Source organism: Branchiostoma belcheri, unplaced genomic scaffold, assembly GCF_001625305.1.
Source record: "Branchiostoma belcheri isolate BF01 breed outbred unplaced genomic scaffold, Haploidv18h27 scaffold46, whole genome shotgun sequence".
Taxonomy (NCBI): domain Eukaryota; kingdom Metazoa; phylum Chordata; class Leptocardii; order Amphioxiformes; family Branchiostomatidae; genus Branchiostoma; species Branchiostoma belcheri.
Window position 1 is genome coordinate 1,462,391 of NW_017804087.1, and position 14,677 is coordinate 1,477,067.

Here is a 14,677-nt window from a genome sequence, read left to right on the forward strand (position 1 = left end):
TGTCTGCCACTAAGTTAGGGAAGCAGTTTGTAACAGAAAAGGGCAGCCAGGAAAACAATTTGATTTCCCTCCAAATTTCTACTTGAAGATGCTCTATCCAGGCATTTATAAGCTATCATGTATAACAATTGCAGGTTTCTATTCCTAATTTTCTATGCCCAGGGAGGCAACCTCTAGATTCATGATCAACTACCCTCACCCAAAAATTAAATGTAGCATTAGCTCTAAAGTCAGTCAAAGGCCAAGAGACAAAAATGTTCATCATCATTGGCCAGGTCAGAAGTTAGTGTTTGGAACAGAAGAGGAGGAAGAAACTGAGTAAAAACAATATGTTTTCCTTCGGTAAACATAAATAACCTAGTATGTTCTACCAACCTGATGAAACTATTTTCGGAACAAAATTATACAATATCTGTGTGTAGTGTCCTTTATTAATATCATTAAAATAATACATTTCACTTACACAGCTGAATTGACAATGACAAAATATCCTTCATAGTGCAAAGGACACTTCACAATAATCATGGTTACTGCTGTAATGTTCAAATTAGGAGCTAAAATAACTTAGGGTAGTCTACAAGCTTCAAACAATATCAGGACAAACTCAACCATTAAAAACATGTTTCAAGACAAAATAGATGCTAATATAGAAGGAACTCAAACCGTGAACATCTAAAAACGATATGAGGTACGTGTATAAGAAGAAAATAATCTTTAGTATGTGATGAACAAGATCAAAATGGTGCATAGTGGACTAGAGGTGAACCAACATTATGTAAACACATGTATCTGCTTTTACAGTCAATAGGCGTACACTATTTGGACTTCTACGTTACAATTTCAAAGTCAGGATTACTTCAATTAATATAGGATTGGCAACTAATATATCCATGAAGTATACATGTATATACAGTTTTAGTCACCTTAAAGCTAAAACCTTTGCAAAAACCTCATTAACTCGATTGTCCTCTGATCCTTACACTATATCCACTCACAAAACACATAACATCAAAAACAAACGTTTTTACGATCCAGAGTTAAAAAAACAAACTACAATGTATAACATTTGTAACATTACTCAAAACTAACATGTAGAAAACATACTGTTGGAGTTTGTATAATACTAAAGCACTGTTGCATATACAGTGTATTATATAACCAGTAAAAATTGTCTAAGTTATAAACAAGCACCATTATCATATATATAGATACATTATATTGAATACTGAGAGGTTATATGTAGTGATAGCACCTTTGTGAAAGTTGTGAGAGATAAAACTAGTCTATAATAACCTAGTACATGTATTAAACATAGATAAGTTCCTTGTCTTGGTTGAGCGCAAAACGTACAATGTAGTATAAGTACCTACACTGTAGGTCTGAACTACAATGTACAATGGCAAGATGCGAGATTTACTTATTAATAACTGACAAAATTTGGTAAAGAAAACAGCCTTACTGTAGTCTCTGTTTACAATATTTACTCAAGTACATGTTACCTGTATGTGAACTGTAAGTTGTTTTATCAATCTAATTTTTATTTTCCAACAATTGAGGTATGGTAAAATACTGACCAATGATCATTGTTGTTCCCAAGTTCCTATAAGTTAGTTGCCTTGATTTCATACAATTTTCCCTTGCAAATCGTCTAACAGTCTCCTTATTCTTACGTGATCAACTTTTTCTTCCTCAAAGATTTTTTGAACATGTTTTTAAAAAGTAAACTACCCTGAATGACATCTAATAAAACTTGCACATGTACATTCTACTATCACTATCGGTTATTCATATTTTGAGAGTCTTTTTTTTCTGGTCATGGAATGACAAAAGGTTTTGGTAAGATGATCTACGCTATAAAAAATTGAGTCAGCTTAAAAAACAAAAACCCTTTTTACCTAAAAATAGTGCTGTCATCCAAATCAACAAAACAATTTCCATACTTTCTACTTCATTGGAAACCTATCAAAACATTACCGAATAGTCTTGACTAATATATATGTTTTACAAATACTAGATTTTGGCACAGTAAAATTAATTATATAATACACTGAGCTCACATTATGATGGTGTTTCAGTAAGTTCAAAAGTTTGAACTGTGCATGCACAGTGTATAATATGTTACAGTGAAGGCCCCTGAGATTTAAACAAAACAAGTCTAAAATGGCACATAGTCTAAAACATGGTTTAGACAAGAACTGTTCATAAACTAAGGGGCTTTCAACTTTTACATCTCACATGCAAAGTTCAAACAGTGAAACGGCTTATACTGTACCAACATGTTATGGCCAGACTAAAGAACACTTCTATATTTTTCAGTTAAAATTCAAATTTCAAGCTACACTATCAACTGTTTCTCTCTGCAACAAGCACAAGAGCTTCCATCCAGCCAGACAAGCGTATAAATCTGTGTACTGTTGTGTAGTTCTCACAATCCCCCAATATATTCCAACAAATATACATGTAAAACTACAAGGGCTGGACTACCGTATACGTCGTCCTCATATCAGCCTAGTTCTTCATACATACAAGGGTGTCAAATAATATACAAAACTGAGGGTATGAAGACAAGGGTTTTAACTACTTCCTCCTAAAGTTATAAAGTCTGTGGTGCCTTTTGTGGGTGTTTTCTATGCAGAGTACGATGTAGGAACTAGAGCAGCTGTACTGCTCCTGTCCTAGTAGCAGGCCGGTCTGGAGAGAGGACGCCATGCCGACGTAGCTGACGTCGTTTTCCCGCCAGGCGCTGCAGAAGTGGTCGCCGAGACGCTGGCCGTCCATGTTTGTACCGTGCCAGATTCGCTTGTGCGGCCTGGAAAACAAGTCGGCACAAATCTTAGTGAGCAAATCTCAAAGAAACTAGAAAGGTAACATTTTCAAAAGTGGTACATGCAGTACAAGCAAAACACGGTTGAATTATGGTATGGAACTTTTGGTATGAAACTTTTGGAAGCCCGTGTGATAACTGATAAACCCCCGTGTGATACAGCTGATTATCACATGGGCCAGAACACCTTTATCAAACGTTATCAGATGACTGGTTTTATTCATTCACATAAACATACAGGTTAAAAGTCTGTGGCAGCCTAAATGGCTGAATTGCTGACTTCTTACAATTTAAAATCTTGAAGAATATCAGGATCCAGGTACGACATGATTCTCAGTATAATGCTTCAAGTTTAGGACTCTATCTCTCACCATGTAGGGTTGAGAAGCGGCTGTGTCCCGTTGAAGGTGTAGATGGCAGTGTTGATGTCAAAGGCTCCTCCCTTGTACTTGTTGGTCTGTCTCTCACCCTCAAATATGGAGTTCCAAGATGGGAACAGAATCTCGTCCTGTGTGTTAATAACAAGCATGTTCTTCAGACATAAATAGCATTGACTAACTGTAGTTACATGCTTTACTCCTGTGTGTATGAAGTTTTGTTTTTAGTAGATAAGTATGTCTATCTCCTTGTACAGCACATCCATAGTTATACAGACTGACAGGAAGGTCAAATTGGAGTTCAAAATTGTCTCCCCACAGACTGCCATGAGAGGAAAGGAATATGCACAGAATCAATTAGAAATTCAAATCAATGAATAAAACAAGAAATTCACAACTCTAAATGACTACAGCTACTTGACAGAAGCTGAATTTCATAGAGCCTGAACATGACATTAGAACCTTGAAATTGACAGTCAAAGCTTGACAGAGCCTGAACTTGATAGACCCAAAAATTGAGAGCCCGGACTAGACACAACCTGAACTTGACACATCCTGAACTTGACACAACCTAAACTTGACACAACCTGAACTTGACACAACCTAAACTTGACACAACCTGAACTTGACACAACCTAAACTTGACACAACCTAAACTTGACACAAACTGAACTTGACACAACCTGAACTTGACACGACCTGAACTTGACAGAGCCTAAACTTGACAGAACAAAACTTGACAGAATCTGACCTTGAGGTTGACAATGGGTATCCCGTCCCTGTCTCCTCTGCTGACCACAGAGCTGAGGTCCTGCACCTTGGATGACAGGAAGGCTCGGTACGTCCCCCGCAGACCTGCCTGCCGCGCCTGCTGGAAACACTTAAAGTCTGCTCCACGGATACCGTACATGTTCCCTGTCATCGGCTCGTTCAGGGCAATCAGGTGTAACTGTGGAGATGAAACATATTTGTTGTGTGTTTTTAACAAGCTCAATTCTTAAGTGCAACAAGTCAATGTGTTAGCTGCTTAAAGCTGCATGTAGCAACATTGTAAATTTCATCATGTGCTCAAATCATTGCCCCATCAAGAGAATACACACGATCATGAACAATTTAAGTTCAACTAATATCTAACACAGCTATCAGAGTTGTTTCACTACATGACTACATACCATTTTCCCAGTAGCCTTGCCCAAACCACCATCATCAGGTGACCCTACCAGCTGTACAGTGGGAGCATCCACCTGTAATGAGAAGTACAGATATGACTAAGTGCATAGACAGTGTGTAACTTGATCATGGGAGCTTCTAGTTTAGAAAAATGGTGACCCGATTAGCTCGTAGAAAAGACATCAACTGCAATATGGGAATGATCTATCAACTACCACTTAATTATTTTGGTATCAGGAATGCTTAGGTAAGCATGCTATTTTATGACATAACACTTGGACTCTAAGCTTCAAAACTGTTCTTTCCAATTTAATATTTCTATAGCTACTCCAAAAAATTTAATTTTTATCTTAGAATTGAGGGTTGGCACAGCCTTAGATTCAGCAATACATGTACTTGCAAAAGTTAAGTATGCACATATCAATTAGACACTGCAGCATACAGACAAATGGTGGCAGCCTTACTTCTGATCCAAAGAATCCATTGTTGAACCCGTTGTTGGCATGCCCTGGGTTTTCAGCCGAAGCCTCAGGTTGCTAGGATATGGGCAGGGGTGGGGGGTTGAAGCAAGTTGAAAGCAAACAAACATTTCATGCGGAGCAAACATAACAGCCATGTTACGAGTTTGGTTGCACAAAAATCACACTGATGCTGTCAGAGGTACACAGAAATCAGTTACCAAAATGCAAGGAGGCAAAATCATGACACAGATGCAACTCAATGCGCAAAACCACATCCAAACAGTCCTAGAGAAGTGTTACACCATTTCTCAACAACGTCAGACAGAAAAAAAGATGTCCCAAATCATATTGCAAACAAAAGCTCATGCATGCAGCTGAGTTGATTAAGAATGTTACATTTCTAGACATTTCACCAGTTGTAGGTTTTAGGTGTTTCTCTACTTAGTAACTAAGAAAGTTTTGAATAAGGTCAGAGTGGTATTGTAGACTACTAAGTGGCTAGTGGCACATTCCATGTTACAGCCTTGTATGATGATATACTCACTATTGGTGGCCTTTCAGGGATGGACATGATCTTTCCAACCTGTGTCGAAAGACAAAACAAGATGGCTGTCAAAATGTGAGGGACAAAAAATGTCTGTTACCATGGTAACCGTGATGATTTGTCGTAGCATTGCTAGTACTCCTTTGGCAGGGAAGAAGCAAAATTAACCAGTTAACATAGCTTCCATTCCTTCATTGAAGTCAAGCAAGCAGTTTAACATTATCACAAAGCTTTATGTGACCTTTTGAAGCCAATGTAATAATTTCAATACTTTAGACTGGGCCATGCATTAGAAATGGTATTTCATGCTGAAAAGTAAATCTTTCTTATCTCTTGAGATGAGAGTTCAACATTCAGTAACACAATAATGAGTTTTAGGACCATAAAACTTATCCCAACTTATTAAAACTCTTTTAGCATTACCTTGTTTTCTTAATCCATGCTTTTACCTTTAACAATGTGTATCTCCAGTGTTAGCTAAGATTTTCAAGTCTATAAAAGACCATCCTTTTAACCAATGACAATGAAATACGACAATTCCTGACATAGTCAAACATGGTAGGCATCATCAAATGAACAAAGACGTTTGGCCAAAAAACACACTATTCCGATGTCAGAGAACATTAAATCTTACAAATAATCCTTCCAGTTCTTAATTTGATGTTCCCTAATATCAAAAGAGCGTATTTTTTGTCCAAACATCTTTGTTCATTGAATAATGCATTTGACTATATTCAGAAACTGTTGTATTTCAGTGTCATTGGTTTTTCATGTCTTTAAACATTCGACATTACTGGAGAAGAACAGGGTGGACAGAGGTGTACCTGAACTGTCGGTCTCAAGGGTTGTGTCTTTGGTACCCAGAATGCAAAGGGGGGAAGAGAGGGAAGAAGACCATCATTGAGCCTATCCTGCGTATGTCAACATCCCTAACAAGGCTGTCTTCATTCTTTCACATTGTCTTTTACCAAATTTGTCATAATTTGAGTCATACACACTTTCGAACAATTCTTCCTAAAGGGTCTGGTGGGCCATTTGGCTAGTAGCTCATCACTTTTTTGTCCTATTATTGCATTTTACTGAAAAAATGAGATGCCTTCTGTATCAAATCGGGAAGTTGTGTAGCTTAGTCCGGAAAAAATTTGAAATCTTAATACCTGCTGTTTCCTGCATTTTGAGGGGAAAATTTTGCTGGTAGATTAAGCTTAGTTTAATGACATCTTTTTCCATATCTTTACTCCGAATTTTGTCTGTCAAAGATGACAGAATGGGCAAAATTTTTGTCTGTCTTGAGAGGCAAAAAGGCAGAAAGGTGGACACTGTGTAGAATGAGTTTTTACTCTTTTACATGGTGCTGATATTGAAAAGCAACATTAGTTACATAAACTGCCAATGAGTTTGATTATTTGGCTGTTGTTTCAAGTGCTGCAAATATATATTAAGCTGTTTTTTTCATCAGTTGAGTCAATTTAAGAATGCAAAGTAAAAAGAACCCGGAGGTTTATGACAGTAGAGAGGAAGACAAGGTTAAGCATTGTGACAACAAAAAGTACAAGGTGGCAAGGAAACAAAATTCAAACTTAACACAACGTGAACTTAAATCTATGTGTTGCAAACATCAAAACAACATAAAATCAAAGCAATCAAAACAACAAAAAGGTACATGACTTTACAAGACAAAGATTCTGTGGAAAATGAAGTGTGCCAACATATTTCAACCTGGAGGATTCTGTGTTACAAATACAACTCAACTGACTTTGTTTCTTCTTTAAAAACATTAGACAAACTACAATTAACAATGACAGTGCAGACATATGGTATTGTTGAGTTTTACAAATTAACAAAAAACAAATGTTATGGAAGGTACCACTTCATCAAAAGGGGTGCGCAGCCCTTACCAGGATGATTTGCCAGCCGTCCCGTACTCTCAGGTACAGCTGTTCTGTGTCAGCGATGAAGGCCAGAGTACCGGACGAAGACGGTGGGGAACGCAACAATTGGCTTTCACTATTGAAGGTGATAATCTGTAAAAAAAAAACAAATTTCAGGGTTTACTACTGTGTTGGGTTGGAAAATTCTATGAAAAGAGACCCTGATCCGAGTCTTTGTTGACAAGAACTCCTATCAGGATCTCTGCCAGCAGAATCACTGATTTTTGATAAAGTAAGACAGTCAGAACTTTTCAACTTTGATTCATGACACTTATGCCAGTGGATTGACATGAAATTTAGAATATAGATTTATCAAACATCTATGTTGCTAAGGAGCTTTTTCCTCATTACTAAAACTACATAAAAGATACTAAAATTGCTAACTGATGTTCCATCCTCACCCCAGCAGCCCGACCAGGCGGCCCAGGAGGCCCGGGAGGTCCCATGATGCCACTGCCGATGCTGGCTCCAGGCTGTCCAGGTCTGCCGGGGGGGCCGGGTAAGCCGGGCGCTCCGATCCCTGCTGGGCCGGGCGGACCACGGGGGCCGGGGGGACCAGACGGGCCGCGGCCGGGGAAGCCGGGAGGCCCACGGGGACCCTACAGTATGGCGTGAAGAAAAAATCAATTTGAGAAATGAAAATTCATCATGACAATGTACAATGTGGTAGAGAAGAAATGATGTCATCTTCAAGTCATTTTGTTGCATGAAAATATTATGCTAGTTAATCAAATTATTTATCAATCAATCAATCAATCAATCATCTGCGGGCGTCGGTAAAAGCATGGCGGCTGTAGACAGTTGTCTCAAGAGGCTTCTGTTGGCAGAATGATCTAGCAGAAGGACTATTGTTTCTAATGCAGAACAAAACAGTTATAAAAACGACTACTGGTACTTAGTGATGGCATTTCAGCACCAGTTAGAGCTACCACTAATTCAGCACCAAGGACAGAACCCATCATTTTACTACAATGTCCTAGCCCCTAGCAGGCTTCAGGAAGTGGCTGGAAAGAGTAGAAATTGTCCAAATTGACAATTTCTTCTCTTTCCTGCCACTTCCAAAGCCTGGTAGAGGCTAATAATGTCCAAGATTGTCCAGAAACGTTACCTGAGGACCAGGAGGGCCTGTAGGACCCTGCACCACCTGTCCACTGCCTCCGAAGAACCCACCACCTGGTGCACCTGGAGGACCTGGCAGTCCCTGTTGTACAAAACATTTGTTAAACTTTGTTGCATTTAATCAAAACACTTGTTTTGTGCAGTAGGTACAAGCTACATAAGACTTCACTGTAAGTTTCCATCCATTCACACTGTGATGTACCCCTACTGGCACCGTTCTTTAACGTCCTATAGAATCAAGTACTGATACTATTTATATTGTACAGGCTTATTTGCCTGTCAACACTTTCCTTATTTGCTTGCAACACTTTCCTACAAATGAATGTAGGTATTAAACTAACTAAAGATAGATAAGGCCCAAGGTTGACATACCGTATCTCCTTTTCTGCCTGGCAAGCCAATCTCTCCTTTCCTTCCCTGTAAAACAGACAAGTGCAGACATGTATATGAGCAACATGTTTTGATGCATAGAAAGCATAGAATGCTCGATGAAACCCAATGATTTTTTCAGTGTCTGTTTGTGTGTTTGTGTTTCCATATTTATTTCCACATGCTTGGCACATCAGGGACATGGACAGGAATTTAGGTCAAAGGTCCCAGAAAAGGGTATTTCATTTCCTGTCTTTAATTTCCTGCTATCTGCATGCCTGTTGCCATATTGGAGTGAGTGGGAAAATGTATACTAGGCAGCATTGTAACGCTATAACATTAAGTCTAAGAATTACATAAAATTAGTACTGGAATTCCAGTAGTGACTTCTTTGTCATCTCCATGGCCGACACTAAATATTCGACTCCTTACCACAGTACGGGGATTTTTGCTCAACAGGATAACACATGGACCTGTGTCAAGTTACAATTTTGCAATAGAGAAACACAGTAACAGTAACAACACTTGAAGGCGTTCCATACTCCAAACTTTCCAAACACCACATCCGCAGCTTCTGCGACATCCTTACCTCAAATCCTGGCAGTCCCGAGTCTCCCTTCTCACCCTGAATGACAACACGATCACAACAACAACAGTTCAGTCACAGGACTACAGGCCACTACACAAAAAAACTAAACCATTTACCTGTCGCCCTAATGGTCCTCTGATTCCCATCATCCCCTTTTCCCCCTGCATGATGGGAAGGTGCAGGTGGGAGGTACAAGGTGCAGGGTTGGGAGAGTTGGGAGAGTTGCCGCCCAACGGACGTAGTAATCCGGTGTGAACAAGAGTTGAGACCGAGCCAGGATGTGGGGGGATAGTCCAAGTTGACAGTAGTGGGGGGTTTCACACGTGCAGTAGAGAAAAATCCGCGGCAGTGGGGTTCAAGAGCGTGCAGTAGGAAGATTGGTTGCAAGTAAGAACAAGCAAGGTTGTAATCAGCAAGGTTCTCTCTACTCTACAACCAAGGATCTACTGGCACATTACAAAGAACAGAGAGCGATTTTCTTCAGTGCAGCATGCAATTTTAAAATTACATCTCAATTATTCCTTTCATTCAAAGTTATCCCAATCTGAATCATTCAATAAATCAATTTTTCTTGACCTTAACATATCTGTTACAATGTTTGCCACAAGATGCATCCACAAGCTTCAAGCTTCAACAATCTCAGGCTAAGACTGGTAGACTGAGTCCCTAGACTAGACTTCTCCAACCCAAGGACTTCCCAAAGTTGAAGAAACCCAGTGTAGTTACGATCTCTACCAGTCTTACCACGGGCATGACATCAGGCATCTTTTCCCATGCTGCTTTACATTTCAGTTGGTTAGTAAGCAAGCAGGGAACGGGGTGAAATGGCAGAGAAAGATTAGTTCAAGACTTTAGTAAAGAGACAGGACAGGGCAAGCAGTAAGAAGGACCATGCTAGGTACAGCTAATATAAGCTAGTTAAAATATTTGCATGCTTTTTAACAAGCCTTCCAATACAGCTTGGACTATAGGCTAAGCTAAAGGCTGATTACAAAATACTAGATTTGTTCCAAGAACTGGCTCGATGCTGAGAAACTTTTCAAACTAATTACTGCTTGTAAACTTTCCCAACACCTTTGGAAACACACAACACGTTCTTGGAGAGCACCTAGCAAACCTACAACGTGTCATGCCAGGGACTTGCAAAAGCCATACACATTACTGCAAGTGGCAGAGTGCTACAGTGAAGTTACATCTGCTTGTGAAGCTACATGTAGTCAATACTATACTATAGGCTTCCATCTAAAATTATTCACAACAGTGTAAGATAGTGCAGGAACACCACACTGCATGTTAAACAAGGGAAACTACACACATGTATAAACCTAAATGAAGCAGCTGTATATGTACCAGTGGAAAAAATATATTGTGTAAATAGTTTTCAAACCTTTGGTCCAGCAGGCCCGATGACTCCTGAAAAGGACACAATAGCAGTTTGATTTGGATTTCCTGAGCAATCTCAAAAAATGATTTTGACCGCTTAATGTCTACTACTCTTTTAGCACAATATATATATACAAGTAAGTCATTACAGCATATGTTGTTTAAATGGTAAACTTGCACTTAAGTTGTTTAAAGTACACAAGAAAGATTGCAAAAATGTTAGGCACCACTGCCATATTTTTTCTTCGGACATTTTTTATACAGCGTTCAGCAACGCATAAATCTTCTAAAACCTAAATCTTTGACCACCCACCTGCACCACCAAACGACAGTCCAGGTCCAGAAGCCAAAGACCCAGGTGGACCAGGAGGGCCTGGTGGGCCAGACGGTCCGATGTCTCCCTTCTCTCCTTTTTGGAGCTGCAGAGACAACAACAATGTTGTAGATTGCAAAATAACTCTATTCAAAGAAACACTTTGTCAAGGACATACATGTGTATAGGAGAATAGTTTGACCTGTATACGTGAAACTAGGAAGCCCCAAAGACATAAAACCATGTTTGAACATTGAATCAGAATTCTACACTGGCAAGGCCACACAAAAAGGACAAACACAGTAGACTTACCACAGGGAAGCTGCCAGCTGGGAAAGAAGCACCACTGGGCAGGCCTGGAGGACCCTGAGGAAAACAAAATCATTCTCAAGGTCAAATAAAGGGTAAAATCACCAATTCTACAGGGGATCTACACTGGAACTTTAAAATACTTTAAATACTCTTATCAGAGGCGATGAGTAAAAACCTTTTAAATAACCAAACAAATGAGGTACTTATTTACGTGAAATATTGTATGATACTTACAGGAGGGCCAGGGGGTCCAGGTAAGCCAGTGCCCTGCAAGGTTAACATTTTATGGTGAGTGGCGACAACCATGTACACAACATATTCACAATTACATTCCTACCAAAGACAACGTTACCATCTGCTACCATTAGTAACCAAAAGGGAACATTTTCATCACTTACTGTGTCACCCCTCTCTCCCTTCTGACCTCTGACACCAGGAATACCCTGTAAGAAACAACATACAGTTCATACTGTACAACCTTTAAAATAAAAAAAAATTATACAAAAAATATTACTAAAGCAAAAGTTATCAATCATACAACCCTACAAGTATTTTAAATTTCTGATACATGTACATCATCTTTTTTATGTGAGTGAAAAAATTCATGTAGTCACTTTCAAATATTCATGAAATGAAGAAATGAATAAACCAGTCTACTAGTACTACTACTGGTACTGCTAAAAGTCAAACTTACCATTCTCCCAGGGAATCCCACTTCACCTATCATACCCTTTGGTCCTACAGGACCCTCTGGTCCACGGACACCCTGTGAGAGACAAGTACACAATTATCCTATATGAGTTTTATCACAGATATATCATTCTATAATCTACACTCCTAACTATGCGAGAGGAACTCTTTGTGGATAGTGGCCAATTGTAGTTCTGAATGGCATAAATGTTGCTACAGCAGGTAGATTTGGGGGACATTTCTTTTATTGCCTCAAGAAGAGTGCTTGCAATAGAAGGCAGGACATCTCTGAAAGAACTGTTCTTTTTATTCAATCTGCAGCCATAAAATGTGCTTATGTAATCATCACATCATGGTATGATAGGTAAAGAATGTTTAGACCTTAGAACACGTAGGATAAGTTGATTCATTGTCTTGTACGTAGGTTAATTCTTATGTACCCACGTGTCTGTTTGTATGTCTAGTTACAGACCTTACGAAAGTCGCTGTACTTTTGTTGTGTCAATAAAGTTCTCTATGAAACCCAATTATACAGACATTGTACTCATGGTTATACAGACAATACCCCGCATGCTTATTAACAGGAAGCACAATCAACTCACAGCATCCCCAGGTTCACCCTTCTTGCCAGGAAATCCTGCCACTCCTTCCAATCCTGGTTCTCCCTTTGCCCCCTTGATCTGCAGCACATCTCCATCTACTGTCACAGCAGGACCAGGCTCCCCACGGTCTCCCTGTGGGAGGTAAGAAAATGTACATCAGCAATCAGTTAAACATTAAATCTAGTTTGCTTTTAAATTCAATTCCTTGACCTTAAGACTTAGGCAATTATAAGTTGTTTTCTACTTAATCAATTAAGGTTAGACATCAAGGTAATGAGATACATAAGAAAACAGTATTCAAGCAACTGGAAAGATTATGAAAACTGTTAGATGATTCTAGTAGCATCCACTACTTTTCATCATCAGTGACTTGTGGGTGCTAACTGGAAACATCTAACAGTTTTCAAAATCTATCCAGGTGTGCTTGACTAACAATTTCTTTGTATTTTATCATTAATTTTTACCATTGTGTACAGAGTATGGTGAGTCTCTTTGTGTGTTTACTTGTGTTTCAATAGTTTGGGCTTTGAATGTACGTACCTTACGTCCTGCCTCTCCTGAATCTCCCTTCTCTCCCCTCTCACCAGGTAAACCGGGTTCTCCCTGGGGAAACAAGAAACACAAAACAACATTGTAATAAGCAGTGCATCAAAGCAATACCTGCAAAAGACACTTCCAAGTTCCATTTCTCAAAAGACTTCACATAAAAGTCAGGGACAATAGTTCTAAAAACTTGTTAGAAACATTGCAGAAATATCTTACAGGTCTGCCGATTGGTCCAGGAGGTCCAGCAATTCCCTGAAAAACAAAGAAACAATTTAGCTGGATGCAACAAACCTTAACAGACAAAAACTGTATTCTTAAGATGATGAAACTACATGGTAACTTGTAACAAGACTTCTGGGGTCGAAGTATTTTGGGTTTTTGTGACCTTCCAGCTTCCAGCTCACAGATCAGGACATAAAAAGTACATGGAAAATCTCAGTTACCAGATAGGGTGAAGTGGTTGTAATCTGTATCAGTGCTTCTCTCTCTACATTACATACCGGAGGTCCCCGTGGTCCCTCAGGCCCAGCTGGTCCAATCACTCCTCCAGTAAAACCATCGGTCATCTCACCCTGAAGAAGACAGGAGGACGTCAATCATAGTACAGCATCATGGCATAGTCAATATCCAATATCTCACTCACTACTATTACATAATACACAAATACTAAGTAGTTTCAACATTTGGTGGTATACAAAGAACTTTGTTATCCACTGATACTTAATATGTACTGTATGTTTACAAAAATCACTTGCCTGGTATCCATGCCTGTTCAAGTTTGGCTATAAACCAAGATGTAAGCTAGACAAGACTGGATACCAGGCAAATTTTGTATGAAATAGAACCAAATCTCACCTCTCCTCCCACTGGTGGAAAGCCAGGGCTGACAGTCTGCATGCAAAATGTGCACAACAAACGGTGCAAGCATAACAGGTGAGAACACAGCAGGACAACATTCATATGCAATCATCTCATCAACACAGCCAGAAACTATCAGGCATTTCTACAGTGTAATCACACAGCAGCAAACCTTCAAAAACCATGCAATATTTTTCATAACTGCCTCTTTTTGTATCACAGCAAATCAAAAAGTATTTGCAGCACTATAAAATGATCCAACATAGCTACTAGTATCCATTTTTGTCCTCAAAAACTTCTTGTAACAACTTTCTTTTTATATATCTCTAAGCCTGAACCTGAAACCAACATATGCTATCTACTGGCAGTTGCTTTTTTACAAACATGCACACTCTGTGCAATCTGAGTCATAATCAGCTTGCTGTGGCACTTTTAAACTGCATGATCGCAAGCCACCAATACCAATGAGGTTACCAAGCCTATCCCAGCAGCGGAGTCTTTTTTTCTCCTCTGCTAGAGCATGGAAGAGACTTGGCAGCTGAACTAGGTTTGGTAACTAGGCTATTGCATATTTGATTAGATCAATATG

At 39.3% G+C, this 14,677-nt stretch overlaps 1 protein-coding gene across 8 annotated transcripts in view; it reads right to left on the bottom strand.

Annotated features, from left to right (window-relative positions):
* Positions 1–411: 411 nt before the first annotated feature.
* Positions 412–14,677, bottom strand: part of LOC109478941 (collagen alpha-1(I) chain-like) — a 111,151-nt gene continuing 96,885 nt past the window's right edge. For 5 of the 8 annotated variants that reach the window (XM_019780755.1, XM_019780756.1, XM_019780752.1 and 2 more), the window contains 23 exons: positions 14,086–14,121; positions 13,731–13,802; positions 13,447–13,482; positions 13,225–13,287; positions 12,685–12,816; positions 12,087–12,158; positions 11,791–11,835; positions 11,627–11,659; positions 11,393–11,446; positions 11,081–11,186; positions 10,772–10,797; positions 9,501–9,545; positions 8,799–8,843; positions 8,416–8,508; positions 7,709–7,906; positions 7,275–7,400; positions 6,201–6,227; positions 5,377–5,415; positions 4,836–4,907; positions 4,374–4,445; positions 3,953–4,150; positions 3,196–3,332; positions 412–2,809 (listed from right to left, as the gene is read on the bottom strand). In XM_019780755.1, coding sequence (XP_019636314.1) covers positions 2,578–2,809; positions 3,196–3,332; positions 3,953–4,150; positions 4,374–4,445; positions 4,836–4,907; positions 5,377–5,415; positions 6,201–6,227; positions 7,275–7,400; positions 7,709–7,906; positions 8,416–8,508; positions 8,799–8,843; positions 9,501–9,545; positions 10,772–10,797; positions 11,081–11,186; positions 11,393–11,446; positions 11,627–11,659; positions 11,791–11,835; positions 12,087–12,158; positions 12,685–12,816; positions 13,225–13,287; positions 13,447–13,482; positions 13,731–13,802; positions 14,086–14,121 — 1,959 coding nt within the window. In that variant the 3' untranslated portion in view covers positions 412–2,577. Of the gene's footprint in view, positions 2,810–3,195; positions 3,333–3,952; positions 4,151–4,373; positions 4,446–4,835; positions 4,908–5,376; positions 5,416–6,200; positions 6,228–7,274; positions 7,401–7,708; positions 7,907–8,415; positions 8,509–8,798; positions 8,844–9,384; positions 9,421–9,500; positions 9,546–10,771; positions 10,798–11,080; positions 11,187–11,392; positions 11,447–11,626; positions 11,660–11,790; positions 11,836–12,086; positions 12,159–12,684; positions 12,817–13,224; positions 13,288–13,446; positions 13,483–13,730; positions 13,803–14,085; positions 14,122–14,677 lie in introns of all 8 variants that reach the window. The other 3 variants (XM_019780750.1, XM_019780753.1, XM_019780751.1) reach the window with 3 other exon arrangements.